Source organism: Argopecten irradians, chromosome 11 (assembly GCF_041381155.1).
Source record: "Argopecten irradians isolate NY chromosome 11, Ai_NY, whole genome shotgun sequence".
NCBI lineage: Eukaryota > Metazoa > Mollusca > Bivalvia > Pectinida > Pectinidae > Argopecten > Argopecten irradians.
In genome coordinates, this window is record NC_091144.1 from 23,971,630 (window position 1) to 23,988,112 (window position 16,483).

The 16,483-nt window shown below is 34.5% G+C and overlaps 1 protein-coding gene across 2 annotated transcripts; it reads left to right on the plus strand.

Moving 5' to 3' along the window:
• The first annotated feature begins 2,847 nt into the window (after positions 1 to 2,847).
• On the plus strand, positions 2,848 to 11,777 carry LOC138335066 (uncharacterized). 2 transcript variants are annotated; one of them, XR_011210229.1, is made up of 4 exons: positions 2,848 to 3,338; positions 7,378 to 7,450; positions 8,158 to 8,306; positions 8,843 to 11,777. XR_011210229.1 is itself a non-coding variant. In XM_069283971.1 (4 exons), the coding sequence occupies exons 1-4, from the start codon at positions 5,760 to 5,762 to the stop codon at positions 8,986 to 8,988; spliced, it is 414 nt and encodes a 137-aa protein (XP_069140072.1). In that variant the 5' UTR covers positions 5,649 to 5,759; the 3' UTR covers positions 8,989 to 11,777. The 2 variants fall into 2 exon arrangements, 1 of the variants encoding a protein (XP_069140072.1); XM_069283971.1 differs by lacking the exon at positions 2,848 to 3,338 and adding an exon at positions 5,649 to 5,805.
• The last annotated feature ends 4,706 nt before the right edge of the window (positions 11,778 to 16,483 follow it).

A 16,483-nucleotide genomic window follows, 5' to 3' on the forward strand; every position in this document is an offset into this window, starting at 1 on the left:
CGACGACCTATCATATAATATCTCTATATATAGAAAGGATATTCTTTGTTGCTTAATATATAACAGTTGTATTTCAATCGAGTGGGATAGAAACTTTGATATTTGTCACTATTGACAAAACGATGTTTCATTGTAAATGATGTGTTCTGATTTGTGAATATTGAATGAAAATATTAACACTTTTATATTTATACTTTGTATAATTATATGAAAATAACTGCGCGAAGCAGTAGTTCTAAAGGAAAACCGTTTACCTACTGGCATTACCTAGCCCTAAACCAATCTACGAACAATGACCCACTCATTCACGTCTAAAAAGACAAAAGCAGTGGTGTAACTGTTCTTAGTAATCTTACGTTGGGATACGCGTTCCTCGCAAAAGGAATCAATAACGTCAAAAATAACAAATGGTATATTTCAACATTACAGACAGGTTTCACGGATGAATCACGAAACCAGCCAGGTGTTACAACAACATACTTAATATATAAAATATCTACCGGTACATGTAATAAGAAAGGGGGCGTTATTTGTGCGTGGGAGTCCATGTAAATCTATTTTATAACTTTCAATTCCAATTTTCTTTTATCTCTCCTGACACACAATCCGTGTGAAACAGAAGGTCAATCAAGGAAATACATTTAAGATGACAGAACAGAAATGCATCAACAGAATCATACATTTTTTTGTATATTAGAGAAATTGGCAACACCGCCATTTTTACGGTAGACAAATATACCTCTGAACGTGCTTAGGTTTTTTTTATATATACTTAAATATACTAAAATAGTTAAATACAGCAGAACAACGTTGATATGTTATAAAAGTTCAGTGACTTTCAGATAGCTTGAGTACGATTTTGTAAAAAAAAAATACCACACCAATATTTTAACTTATATATTATTAACACAAAATGCACTTCCGGTTTTTAATGTTTGATTATCGAAAAACCAAGTAAAATTCAAAAATATACAAAATAACATCAATCAGGAAAACTGGTCACATCAAACCATGATACAACGTTTAAACTTTGTGTGCATGCCAGAATATTATATTTAAAAGAACACACATAAAAGAAGTTGGCCAAGGGAAAATGCCTATAAACCGAAGGTCCCTCTATATAACCTGTCAAAGCTGGTATTAAAATTCCTACAGTAGCAATGAGAATAGGTACTCATAGATAGGTTATACGTGATTGTAATGTTAATGAGCTACAACGAATAGCACTCAGTAAAGACAAAGAAGGAGTTTCAAAGCTCTGTACATATATGATTCTGGCATCAATTACATAATCAATCTGTTTATATCGAATTACAAAACACAATAATGTAATACACTTATTACCATAAATATTCTGTATACTATACCTACTCTACCTTGTAAAACTTCAGTTTGTACTTAATTATTTTTCACTATTTCGAGAAATGGCAACACATTATCTTATTTCTTAACTACATTTCATTAAATAAGTATCCAACAATACCGAATTACTCTGATTGAACATGTCAACCAATAGACTGATCGGTATTACAATAATATCAGAACGTAGAACTTATATTCTATAACTTGTTATGCCTTCAATAAATTGCAATGCCAACTACAGGTTAAAGTAAAACATTCTAACAAATAAACAAACAAGCGTCAATACTTTTGGTGTCAATATTTAAAAAACCAGACTTTCGGATCGACTGCACTACATAAATTTTCAAAATTGACCTCATTATGCTCAAAATAGATTAAAAAATATATGCCTCATTGACCAAAATACTTATATCGTTATGCTTGAAATAAATAAACCGATATGGTTCATTGAGCAAATTAAATCAATAAACACAAAAATCATTTAAGCACTCAGTCTGTAACAGAAATTGATAGGATTTTGATACTGAATCCATCGCTAAAATCCTATGTACAGTACTATATTTTCAGAAATATTACACTTCTTAATACTTAAATATCAAACAGTATGCATTCCACAACAAAAATTTTTAATAAAACCTAACCTGATCAAATGTCGCACACAGCGAGTCTACCCTACGCTCAATCATCATTTATATATGAACAACACTAGGCGATATCAATACTTGGAAAAATTACATTCATAAAGCTATTATAAATGTAAAACAACACATACTGATAAGGAAAAGCTCAATATACCAGTGCCTCTGTCGCCGTAAAATACATTTCATGTGTTTGTTTTATATATCCTATTGGATAGTTAAATGGTGAAAGATAAATCAATACATATTCAGAAATACAAGCTCAATATGATCAAAAGTGTACCTTACAGGGTTATATATTTTTCTTCAAGATATAATGATAATTAAATCTATTGTTAGTTGTGCTCTACCGACACAATGCTGTATTGTGAAAGCACCGAGACAAAGTTATAATATCTTCTCAAGTTTCCACCCCTTCTCCAACCGCATGGAACCCGTCTACACACCGTCTTCGGGCTTTTCAACTTTTTACATATCACCTACCCGCCGACAAGCGAATACACCAACAACCTTACCACCATAGGTGGCCATGATTTACGCACCGCTGACTGTATACCTGGTCACGCTATAGCTAGCTGATCGTTAACACGAAATATTAATGTTCCTTTAGAATTACCCCAATACAATCCCATGGTTGTATTCAAATGTATGTGTATACCGAGTATTGAAACCCAAATTTTACTTGCGTTTCACGAATAGAAAAGAGGAAAAAATATATACGTATGTGTAGCGGGATTGGACTGGATCGATCATCGGTGACCAGGTAGCTCAGTCGGTAGAGCACTCGGCTAGTATTCGGAGGGTCCCGGGTTCGAATCCCGGTCTGGCCGCTACATTTTCTCCTCTCCTGTTACTGAATTGGCGCCCAACTAAATAACCCACGGTGGTGGTGTTTGGAAGGGTCTCGTGTGTCTTCGAGGGCGAAGACTTCGAGAAAGGAGGGAGGAGTGTAGCGGGATTGGACTGGATCGATCATCGGTGACCAGGTAGCTCAGTCGGTAGAGCACTCGGCTAGTATTCGGAGGGTCCCGGGTTCGAATCCCGGTCTGGCCGCTACATTTTCTCCTCTCCTGTTACATATGTATGTGGTTATGTCGCAATCATTGAATCATAACTGCATACAAACCCGTCATCTTTTGTTCAAAGTGGTGATTTAATCTGTTCGATCAGGTCAGGAAATTCACGTCGGGCAAAATATATACCTATTTGAGTACACCAGTACTGGCTTGTGGTATAATGTCGTAGCTATTCAAGTCTATCTAACAGTGTATTAGTTAAGGAGCTTGGCATCATGGAGAAGATTTGGGGGGGTTATTGTTCTACTTTCCCTTTCAATAGGTAGGTGTTTATGTATTAAGTGGCATTCTTTTGTAAACATATTCACGTTTTGTAATACATATATGTATATTGATTATGATATAATTGTTTTGATTATGATGGATACTGTGAGTTGATTAACCTGAGATTTACCTGTGATCTAGCAATGAGAACAATTCTGAGATAGACTATAACTCCGTATCAACACACCTTAATCCCTATGTAAACACCCCACCCTATCCAGAGTTGGTGTTCGGGGAAGACCCCAACCTAATGTGCATGGTAAGTGTGGGATATACCTACTTCAATCACATTGACATGCCGTTTAATCACACCAGCTTATGAATGGGCGATAACTGATATTTTTCAAGGTTCAAAATAAACTATATCGTGGCCCTATAGAATCTGTATTGTTTCTTGAATGCACAGAATAAGCAACCAAGTAACTATAGTCGTACACTAGTCCGGAGATTGTGAAGTGTGTATTTCAATCGATGGCTGATTGTGTAGTCGTTTATGCTTTATTCCTAGTAGTGCAGTTGGGTCTATCCATCTGATGCTTTACTGGTCAGGCCAACATCATGAACACTTGGACCATTTAGAATATTATGCTATCTGTATAATGTAGTGTTTAAAGATATGCAATTTCAAATTTCATCAGACACGATTAATCTTTCAAATCATTTAAGGCCCACTATCTTTTCGAAACAAGTCTACTTGCGTAGTATATGTTGCTTTGTTTAAAAATCATGTAGAAAATTCCGAAGTATCATACTAGCATCTACCTACAATCATCTAATGCTTGGATGCTAGTTACTAATGACTTAATTATTTGTAGATGATGCCATTTCTTGCATCTGGAACCAAAAGTATCAATCTCGTTGCTTAAGTATTTTACATGATACTGAATATATATATATATATATATATATATATATATATATATATATATATACACACATATATGTGTTTTGAAATAAGAAACTACAAAAATATTGAAAACTGTGATATGTTTTTCATAATTAATGACGAATGAGTAGTTGTGTTGTTTGTAGCGGTAGGGTGTACAGGTAACTTACACATTGTATGTGATTTAGTGTATACTATATATAGAATCTTAAATTAGTGTTCATTTCATAAGATATTATCTGAAACGAGGATTTTATTTTCCGAGTTAAAAAAAGATCATAAGAAATAAACAAACATAAGATAAACATACAAATTGAAAATGTATGGCTACAAGATAATTGTTTTCACATAGCTACTAAAATCTACGTTTTGAAGGATTTTAATGCCCAAATGTACTGTAAAATTCCAGAGGACGCGGTTATTTTTTGAGCCGCCGGCTTCGATTGCTGACGTCTCTGTCATCACAATGAAATCCTAGTGAATGAAATAATACGATGATATTATCCAAGTGTGATTTAAAAAAGGCGACATGAAGACGGCGAAGTCAGTAGATATCAGGCGGATTTTCTACATAGCCAAATAACTGTACTATGATACATATATGATCTTAAATAAGTGTTCATTACATATCTTCAGATTTTATGTAAAAATGTTTTCAGCCTTGACGATCAAAAATGAAAACTTCGAATGAGCTTCATAGAATATCATAGAAATGATCACATATTTAAGATACTTTTACCGCGTAACTACAATAACCTTTATCTCGAAGAATCTCGCGTTACATTTGTATGTAATGCGAACATTTAATAAAGCGTATTATGTGATAAAATGCATTGTCTTTGTGGTAATGGGGCTAAAACGTTTTGTACATATCACATACAACCTCCTTCAAGTGTAGGACCTGCAGGGCCTACATACTTAGTAAAATTCATCATTTCTCTAATGCTTTCCTATCCAAATTGAATGTCCGTAAAATTAAGAAACCTTGAAGAAACCGGATCCTGATCTTGCTAGCCGTCTGAGACAAAAATAATATTTATGCTTCCTTTAGAGCCATCACAAGTTCGATTTCATTGTTCGTTTCCCCAGCCATTGTCGCGATCGACATCTGATAATATGGACGCCATATTTACCGGCCTAAACGTCGCAATGACAACGTCATATATTATACGACTCAAACAGGGATTACGAAAATGAAACTAATTCAATTAAAAAAAACTGGAGTTAAATCAGCATTTAAAAAAGAAAGTTCTAACTAGTTTAGAATAATTGCGTAATTCTAATTTCCCAAATAGGTTGTGTTATATTGACATTGCAATACACAAATACATGCTTCTGTCGGAGCTGTCGCTGTACAGCACCGCCATTTAAATGCCTATTGTTCAAATTCTAAATGCACCACTTCGCTCAGGTTACAAAATATATGTCAAACAAAATGTATTATTGCGTAATATAAAGAACCAAGCTGGTGTAAAGTTACCCAAGTCTATCTAACAGTGCAGCAATAACATCAATATTAGCAGTCTTGGCAACATGAAGACGGTTTGGGGGATTATCGTTCTTATTTTCCTTTTAATAGGTAGGTGTTTATGTATTAAGTGACATTTTTGTAAACATGTATACACTCTTTGCATTTGCCGTAACTATGTTATGGACTGTTGACCAACGATCGAGCTAACTTTGGCATTTAGTACTCTCTCCTCAATCACATTAATGTGCCAGCTTGTACATAGCCGATACGTTAACATTTTTTCAATATTTAAAACAAGCTAGAACATGGCTTAATTATAGCTACATTGTTTTCGGAGTATAAAACATAGCCAACCCAGTAACTCTAGCCGTACACTAGCCCAGAGAGTGTGACCTAACTCATCTTGTGTATTTCAATCGATTACTGTTTGCTCAGGTTTTTTGTCCTCTATACTTATTGTGATGTAGATGCGTCTCTCTATCAATCACATACTTTTCAGACCAATATCTGGAACACCTTAGCGTATTATTCTGTATAATGCAGTGTTCGAATATTTGTTATTGATGATCTATTTATTTCTTTAATATTATTCATATAAACTTAATCCTACTTCAGTTCAGGCATAAAAATCAATACAAAATGAGTTAATGCATAGATCAATCCTGTGGCATTGCGTAATTCCTTTAGGCGTCAATTGTGGTTGCAAATGTACCACGAAAGCAGACACCTGGCTCATAAAAAAATTGGATCAAATTATCAATTCTCAATTCTTTCAATAATATAATCATTTATGTTAGATTAAATTTGAATATTAGTATGTTTAGAGCTATAATACAAAGGATGTGAGTGTACTTTAAGTAAACCATGAAGCGGTTTATGATGAGTGTGTACACCGGTTTTTATGTTTTAACTCTGTAACATAAATATCTATTCTAGTTAATCCTGAAGATTGAATGTGATCTCAAGAATTTCCCTTTTTCTTGATGAACTTTTTTGTTCATGAATTCATTACGCCGTTGTTTTTAACCAATCAAAGGAGGCGTTACAAATGGCGACTTCATTTTCTCACTTTTGAGGTAATAACATAATTTTTGAGCCAATGAAAATGTTCGTTACCACGAATTATACAATAAAGATATAAAGCAATTCCAACAAACATAACAGGGCAAAGTTTATATCACAAAGGTGAGATGTGTTAAAAATGACGTTCCTTCATATTAAGACGTCCGCAAAACATCCTTTTCTCCTGTGTTCTCGACCTAACCATACAACATTGTCTTAGAATTAAAAAAAATCAAATAAATATTGAATATCGCTAGATGGATCCCATTTAGTCAAATAACCCGAAGTCCATTGTAACGTCGTTGCCAAGAACGTCATGTGACTATCATGTCTATGTAACGTCTGTCCAAACTCTTCCGAACACCGGTCGTGACCTTTCCGACTTCCGTTCGGCAATAATCGTAACTTATATAGCGACCAGTTTAAAATGAAGGCATGTTTACAAGTATTGACTTTCAACAACTGATGTACCATAGTTATTAAGAAATCATTATAAATATTATTTTATATAACTTAATTTTACCTACATCTACAAATACTAAGAATATCGGGTTCGAATCTAATTGGATATTTTGTTGATAGTTACGTATAATTTGACTTTAATTCTATGTTTGTTAGACAATGTGGCACATGCTCGGTATGGCGGTTCTTATTACGGACGATATGGAGGAGGAGGGGGTTCGGGAGATCCGTGAGTAATATCTCGTTTTATTATATTTTTTATTAATCATGAATTTTAAAGAGGTCCATATAGCGTTATATTTACATTTTGCCACAGAGCCTCCCATTACTCTACTGGTAATCATGATCTACATTACAAGTGCAGCCTAGAATAATGACCGAGGGCATAGTCCGATGTCATTATTTTATATTCTTTTTAGGTGGTATATAACACCAAGCGGACCAAATCAAGGACTGTAATCTTTATATTAGAACAGTAGTTTCTTTGACAAATGTCAAACCCTTCCAGATGTATATGTAAAATTGAAGACGACCGACTGCATATTTACCCTGAGAACTCAACGTAAGTGTATTGACGTCACAGAAAGTAAGATAGACAACGACAGATTTTTTGCCCGTAATTGTAACAACCGATACCAATATGTAGTTCCTTCGAGAAATGTCAACAGGATTATCCGATACAAACACTAAGATGACGAAGATGACAGAAGTAAGGCAAGACATGAAGGAAAGATCGCTTTATGAAGCCACCTTAAAGAATTCAACGTAACGACATCATGAAAGGAATATTAACTTACTGTTTCTAAAAATGGAAGAATCATGTCAATATGCCGAATTTAAAATCCATTGTGACCATGTATTAGCCAATGCGAATAGAGGAAAATCAGAGCATAGCTAATATTTACATTATATTGCACGATTACTTCTATCTCACAGGTTGGTTGGGATAATTATCGGTTCAGTCATTGGTGGTTTGTGTCTGATTGGAGGTATCATCACCGTTATCTGTGTGATCCATTGCTACAACAAAAAGAATACTAAGGTCTCTGCCAACCAGCAAAACGGTACAGGCAACTCCACTATGGGTATGTATACCACGATGCATTATGTGAAATATTCTGTATCTGTACAGTTGCCTGCCCCTTCAAGAAGATATTGTTTGTGACGTCATTTGTTTACGAGTGAATCGTCGTAATATTTAGACAAAATGACGTTAATTTCGCTCACAAAATAATGACGTCATAATTGATACCTACCTACAATAGAGGAAACCGTGATATATAAAGACTGAATATGACATTAATATGTAGTATAGTGATATAAATAGGCTAATGTACACTATTTTGTTAACTTCTAGCAAAGGAAGTTACCATCGTCTCGTCTCTTAGATTCGAATTATGCGGTCAATTAAATGCCACTCCGAATATAGATATTAGAATTTTAAATGTTAGTATATATATCAATTACATTTCCCTGTCGATAAGTGTATCTAGGTATAATTTTAAATACTATGTTTCACATATAAAATGAATTTCAAAGGCAATTTTTGAATTCTATCATCTAATGCATAATCCATGTTATCAATACTATTTATCACAATATGGTTTTTATTTTGAAACAGTATCTACAACTCAACAGCAGCAACAGAAGGGTGCCTGGCAACAACCAATAAATCCTCCTCCCCCTCCATCACCACCAGCCTACACGTACGGACCGCAGGGAGATAGCTTTCCCCCACCTCCTGCATACCCGTCATCAAGGTCATGAGGAACTTCTAACGGGCACTAGTATCTGTGATCAATTACAGTCTATATTTGATGGTTACTGATAATATATATATTTGTGTTGATGTACTTATCTTTCAATTACTTCAGGTAGTGAAATTTTTTACATAAAATCAGCATTAGATATTTTTTGTATTTTCTGGGAAGTTTTACTTTTGGTTATTTAGTTTATTTAGTTTTCCATTTATGGTCAACATATTAACTAACAGGTTTATTAGTTTGAGAGAAAACCTTATCAAATACGTTTTGGATTCTTAGCTCATTTTATACTGTAGTGAAAGCAGTATATGTCTTTGTTAATGTTATGCGACCTGGTAAAGTGTATTCTTTGCTATATTAGAACATATGTATATACGGTTGTAATTCGATTTAAATGACAAAATCAACTTTGTGAAACTATAATTTGGACATTCTGTGATACTTTTTATTAAGGTTGACTGTGATATATAGTGTGGTTTTTTTCATGTACCTACTATTTTACAAATTATGCATCATTAATTTATGAAACAAGGATTTTAATAATGATATATCTTGCTAGTCGTTGTTGGTTAATGTGACATACAGATATAATAATTGCTTTTTGCATTATTATGGCATAAAAGCATTAAAAAGTAAAATATACATTTATACCGCTAAAGTTTTTGACGCGGCATGGCATACTGGCCTACTTTGCAAACTTAATGAAAGTGGTTTGAATTCCAAGGTATGAAAAATTATATATAAAGTATACATTCTGGTGTAAGAAGTAGTAATGCTTTTGATGGTATGGAGCTAGATATGCACATATGGAAAGAGGTATATTACAAGAGAGTGCGCTCTCTCCGAAAGTGGTATTTATAAATGAATTGAATATGACGAAAATAGTGGGACAGGATCGATGTTAAGTGATGTTCCTACCCAAGCCGACGATAAATGTCTCATTAATATTAAAAGTAATGGTCTACAGTTTACGATTATTATGTTTGAAGAATACAATATTCAATGGAGGGTTTTGTTCTCAGCAGATAAAAATTAAATTATGTGCTTCAGTAAACACAGGAATTTCAAGCAATGTTTTTTCTTTATTATAAAGTTATACCGGTAGTTGAAAATGTAGTACATGTAGGTATGTTGTTATACTGTACATTTAACTCAAACGAGTGCACTAAGCGCGTTTGCAATAGAATCCTAGCGCACTATTATGCAAAATATGTATACGTCAGCACTGTATGGATGAGAGACTGAGAAATTGGGATGGAAAGTTTAATGTTAGGGCGAGATAACAGATTTATCGTAAACGTTATTCAATGTTTTAATAAAAGATCCCGGACTGACATTCCTTTAGAATTAGTTTGATGGACCTCAATGGAGGGATACATAGATAGCATTTATTGATACAAATACATTAACGTCTAGGTCGCAATTGAAGAAATTATTTAAGAATTCAGTGATTTCGAAAAGAGAAAAAAAAGAGTGGAGAGAGAGAGAAAGAGAGAGAGAGAGAGAGAGAGAGAGAGAGAGAGAGAGAGAGAGAGAGAGAGAGAGAGAGAGAGACTGCACAGCGATAGCCATTTTGATAGATTTATAAGAAATTAGAATCACATACATTATGACAGACAATGTATTTCAATGAAATATTCACATTGCAAAAATTCATGTTTGCATGTATTGATTATAATTGTTATAATTGTTTATTATTTGTTCAGTGATTTTACAGAGTTATGCCAGAAATGCGACAAGTTTCGCAAGATATTCTTCTTCATACAATCTATTTTGTTAAACTGTGTCTATAACGGTAATATTCGTGATAAATCTATTGAATTGGCTATCACTCTGCATTCTCTGCCTCTCTCTTCACTCTTTTTCTTCTTTCGACATTACTAAATGCTTAACTATTTTCATCCATTTTCTATAGAGTGCAGATGTCATTTAGATATGCCATAATGCATGTATTGGTTTTATGGTAATTGTGTATTTACACTCTCTCCAGGAAAAAGGAGCTATTGAACATTTTAATTGTTGGTCTGGTTGAATATGATTTAAATGATATAGATGTTGATAAATATATTATCAATAGCTTGTGACAAGCCTACGGAAGCCTGTTAGGGTCACATTGAAAAAATATAATGTCTTTATAACGACTTAGTATGTCGTAATACAACTAAGTTATGTCGTAATAACGACTTAGGTATCGTAATAACGACATAGTATCTCGTAATAACGACTTAGGATCTCGTAATAACGACTTAGTTATGTCGTAAAAACAACATAGTACATAACTAAGTTGTTATTACGACATAAATAAGTCGTTATTACGACATACTTAGTCGTTATAACGACATAATATTTTTTGCAATGTGACCCTAACAGACTTCTGTACAAGCCTACTGTAAATGAATTGCTTATTTTTGTAAATATATACATTGTATACAAAATGTAAATTATAAATATAACTCTCTTCACATGTAGCATATTCATAAACTATTTGCACGAATTTAGCATGCATGTTATGATTAAATGCTAATAATTTATAGATATATATCTGTATAATTTATTCTGTTCATGAAGGAATATTCGTATTTTGGAGGAAATAAAGAGAATAACAAAATTCTGTTTTTTTTTATTATTACTCTTTGCTATGTTGTCATATGCAATAGAAATACAATTAAAAAGCACAAAAAATTTGTGCGCATATCGTTTATACAATCTGTGTTACTTGTAATAAAGGTTCAAAACCCTGTTAACACATCGATTCTTAGGTGTATTTGAACATTATTGAGATGATTTTAAGTGTCAATGCATCCGTCCTAACCTTAAATATCACTGTTGACTCGTAGAGTATTGTGATGTTTGAAAAAAATATGCAAAAAAACACACAAAATACCCAATATATATACGCTTTTTGTGTTGCACAGAGTTCAGTACATTTCTCTGTCACCTAAAAACCATGTCATTATGTTTTCTAGTGTTTACCGGTATTGTATCTAGTACGAACGCTGATTTGACAGGATTCGACTTTTTTGGCCTTGTCAGGAAAATGGTGACTGTAGATTATATGATGAAAATAAAGCATATAGGTAGGCATTTCAATCACCTCAAATACGTTTATTATATTCATATACTTTTAGGAACACTTAACATGGCATGAAGTCTAGTTTTGAAAAAAAGTTTTACTGTTGTATTTGGGGCAAAACATACAGATTTATGTAAATGCACTTAACCCCTTAAATTAAACTTTTTTTTTTCTTAACAACATTTTTTTTCTTAAAAACATTATTCCCACTATATTCAGATGGCATTATAACATTGAATATGTATATTGATATTAATCGGAACGTCTCATATATGCCATACTTGCATGTTATAGTCTACAGAGGAATCAACGGAACTGTAGTGATTAAGACCTTTTAAGTAAGACAACAGTGAATGTTTTCATCGGGGAAACAGGGACACAAAAATATTATTTTATCCAAACGTAAGAAAACTGCAATGTTTTTATTTAGCTAGATTTCGGAATAGTTTGGTCATTGCTGATATTAAAGTGTATGTTTGTGTTGTGTATTCTTATTTTATCTCTCAATTTCTTCAAGTAGTGGATGATAGTACATTAAAGCTGTCGTAGATCATTTTCATTTTCCGATAAGGTATGATATGCTCGCCTGCAAAACATCCAGCGGTATATATGGTCAACAAGTCATTAGCCATACCTGTGAGGTTATCTCATCTCGAAATACATTTCATACGTTTTGGTTAATTTGTTTTATACCATATAATGGTATATAACTCTCGGTTCTATGACATTACCTCATTTTAGACAAAAATAGATAATTGCATTGTTATATATTTACACTTGCTAGGCTTTGTCACTATACGCTAATACTAGCCGATTTTGTTTACCATAACTGCATGGTAACATTGAACTTTGAACTTGCGTAAGGAAATGTTCTGTGCAACGTAAAAGGACTACTTTTTTTTTAAAGAAACACATGGCTTTGTTTACATTTTGACGAAACATTACGTGTATATTGTTGTTTTTCATAGAATTTTGGAAAAATGTAAACAATATATACATGTTTTATATTAATATATGATTCAAACAATTTTTAAATTAACAATTGTATAAAGAAACGGAAAAATATCCCGACCGGGGCGACGTGCTTTCATTTTTGTTAAAAATGATGGGTGTCAAATGTAAACATTACCTCTGTGCCTATGTTCGTCCTACGATCGAGCCTTTGGGGTGGACGGGTGTGAGACCCTCTGATAGAGGTCAGTTATAAACATATCCTCTTGTCTTTGTTCTTTGAGTATTTAATCATGTGTATTATAAAACATGCAACGCTAATAATCCACGTGTTGACAGTTCCGCGTCACCACAAATACATTGTATCCATCGAACACAAGTGAATTTGTTTCATCTATCGATGGCGATATGGATCTAAGCGTAGATTATATAATCACATGGCTCCCAAGGATGTAACATCGTCAAGTCAGACGACATCTCAAACACATTGAGCTACTTGAAAATCGGTGTTTTGACAACTTGGGCAAACTAAAGTGTGTAAGCGTGCGTCAGGTTCGCCTCGCTGCACAATAACGGTCACCGAGTTCACACATGTGTCCGTGTACAAATTCTTTATGTTATTTCGCTATATATTAACTTTCAGCAAAATTGAATATATTAAAGTTCTGATCTGATTAAATAAAATTATCTCTGAAATTTACTTTGTTTGTCCTGTTTATTTTACACTAAAATATTGAACTTTTTTGTCGTCGCGGATGAATAATTCTACCTTACGTGAAGCGTCATCATTCGCTGTTCAATTGGGTAAGCTCCTCACACTTTTGACCGACTTTTATTGAATAATTACGTCACTTTCAAATGACGATTTTATTGCATAAAATATAAATAAAAAGTCGTGTGAGTGTAAATATAGGGATTGTATATCGTTTTTATGTGAACCATGCTTGTATGGAGCAATTCCTCTAAGAATATATTCAATATGGGGCGCTAACGCGCCCCATAGAATATATTCTTAGAGGAATTGCTCCATACAAGCATGGTTAACATAAAAACGAAATCCAATCCCTATGTATTAACAAACTGTTTACGATAATTTGTGTTTAAATTTAATACATGATGCAGCGTATACTATGCCGAGGGCATTTTACTAGACATCGTGAAATATATCGGATTCTATACTTAAAAAAAAATTGTATTTTTTTTTCTGAAATTAGTTTATGCCATATGACAGGCAGAGTTATCTACCCTGACCTAGTAAACACATCGAGGTGTTTGTTTGTATATAATTAACATTGTAGATCAGCTGAGTTCAGCAATATTTTTATATGATATTTATGTTATACAGATATTAGTTCGAAAGTAGTCGAGATTCACCAGTATGTTAGCTTGCAGATAAATTGCAGGTTGCATCTCCAGTCCACAAACGTTGCTTCCTTTGCAGTTATTTTGTTCATGATCTAATTTCCTAGAAATACATCATCGTCAAAACCAAAATAGCAGACAAAAATGGGATGAACATATTGTAATTATGATAGTCTTCATTTTTAATCAATAACATTACTGAAAAAGAAAATATAGAAATAAATCATGTTCAAACCTATTCAAACATAAGAAAATGGAGTATTTACTAGAAAAATAACGTCTGATCTACGATACTTATCGTTTAATATAATTATTGCAAGTTTTGTATTGTTTAAACGAAGTATATGCTGATTTATTTTGAACGAAATTCAATGAATGGGTTGTGAAAAAGTTGCAAAGGTATTAAAATACATTAAATATGGAAAATGGTGCGAAACTCTTCTTCCGAAAGGGACATATATTGTTATTTTATATTATTAATTGAAAAAAAATGTTTTTGGTGAAAACAGAAACAATGTTTTTATAGATTTATTTGCTTCAGCAAACATCTAAAAAGGTTTTACGTACTTTAAATTTTTACGGCAGTGGTTTTCACAACCTGTTTTATTCTTATCACCTAAATACAATCACTGGATTGCAGCTCCACAGACGTCATCAGCCAGGTCAACTTCTCCCTGAACGTTTCGTCTCCTTACATGGAACGTAGATGGCGAGTCGACAGTGATTGGCGAAATCACTGCCAGTCTGTGGATAGCTTCCAGTTCATATCTTGTTGTCTCCACCACAGCCAGCTGGACGACTCTGCTGCTCTCCTGTCTCTGCCCTTCACACCCAGAGCTACAAACATTCTCAATGTTGAATGTGCAGGAAATCCTCTGCATCCGATCTCCACTGGGAAGACCCATACACTCTACCCTAGGGCCCTGACGTCTCCTGCCAAATCTTCATACTTCCCCTTCTTCCGTTCAAATGCCGCCTTACATCTTTCTTCCCATAAAACTGTCAATTCCACCACGACCATATTCTTTCCCTGCATTGACCATATGAGGATATTTGGACGCAGATTGGTCTGTATGATGTTTAGGAATACCAGTGTCCTGTCTAGATTGACCTTCATCTCCCAGTTCTGTGCGCCGTCAAGGGTTCCTCCCTAGTGAATAGTTGAAGAACAGTGTCCTCCCTCCCCGCCTCATACAAAGTCGTCCTGAATTGTGTGATGTTCTTAGAATCCTTCTCTTTCGGAACAAATATTCTCTCTGCTTTCTACCAACTATCCGGTATCTTGCCTTTCCACAACCGTCTCAGGAGTTTTGGACACATCATGTAGACCTTGTATGATATGCCGCTAGGTCCAGGTTCTGATGCTGTTCGTGTCTTCCTGACCACTTCTGTGATCTCCTTCTATGTTGACAACTTCATATCCAGTGGAATTGGTGGCTCTTCAGAAAAAGGGATTCTGGATTCTGGATTCCAAGGGGTGAGTTCCTATCTGCATCAGAGTGCGTCTCCTGCAGGTGTTCTTCATTTCTTGTCTATTGGCCTCTAGCTTCCCCGGTCTCTCTCCCCCAAGAAGTACAGACGAAATATGTAGGGGGTTCCTTCAAATGCAGCCCTCTTCTTCGCTGCCTCTCGCCTCTTTCATCTGGTGTTCTCGGCGTTCCGAAGAGATTTCAGTTGTTTCCTGAGGTCGTCTCGCAGCTGTTGCAAACCGATCCTCTCCGTGTTGTTTGACCTTCTGAACCGATTCCTTAAACATCTCAGCTTCCGTCTCAGTTTGCTGATCTGGTGTTTCCTTCTGTTCGGTTGGTAATTATTACCTTGCCTTTTCTGCTCCTCTCTACCAAATATTTCATACCCCAATGTGTACACAATTGTTGTCAAAGACAACCATTTCTCTCCACTCCACTTTGCAGTGTTGTCTCCAGCATCGTATGTAAGTCTTCGTCTAGTTGTTTCCATGTGTCCTTGTCGTTTATGCGAGGCCACTAACCTTTCTCCTCCTTTCAGCTGTAGGTTCATATGCTCTAGTCCCTCGACCATCTTCTCCCTAAAGTGAACTCGCGTTGTCTCGCAGTGACGACACAGCAGCGGCGAGGTCCTCAGCACTTTGGTG

Bases quoted from the DNA above. Each gene is read 5' to 3' on its own strand.
- LOC138335066 (XM_069283971.1), top strand. From the start codon at position 5,760: ATGAAGACGGTTTGGGGGATTATCGTTCTTATTTTCCTTTTAATAG. The intron at 7,451-8,157 runs GTGAGTAATATC...TCTATCTCACAG, and splicing joins GGAGGGGGTTCGGGAGATCC to GTTGGTTGGGATAATTATCG. The intron at 8,307-8,842 runs GTATGTATACCA...ATTTTGAAACAG, and splicing joins TACAGGCAACTCCACTATGG to TATCTACAACTCAACAGCAG.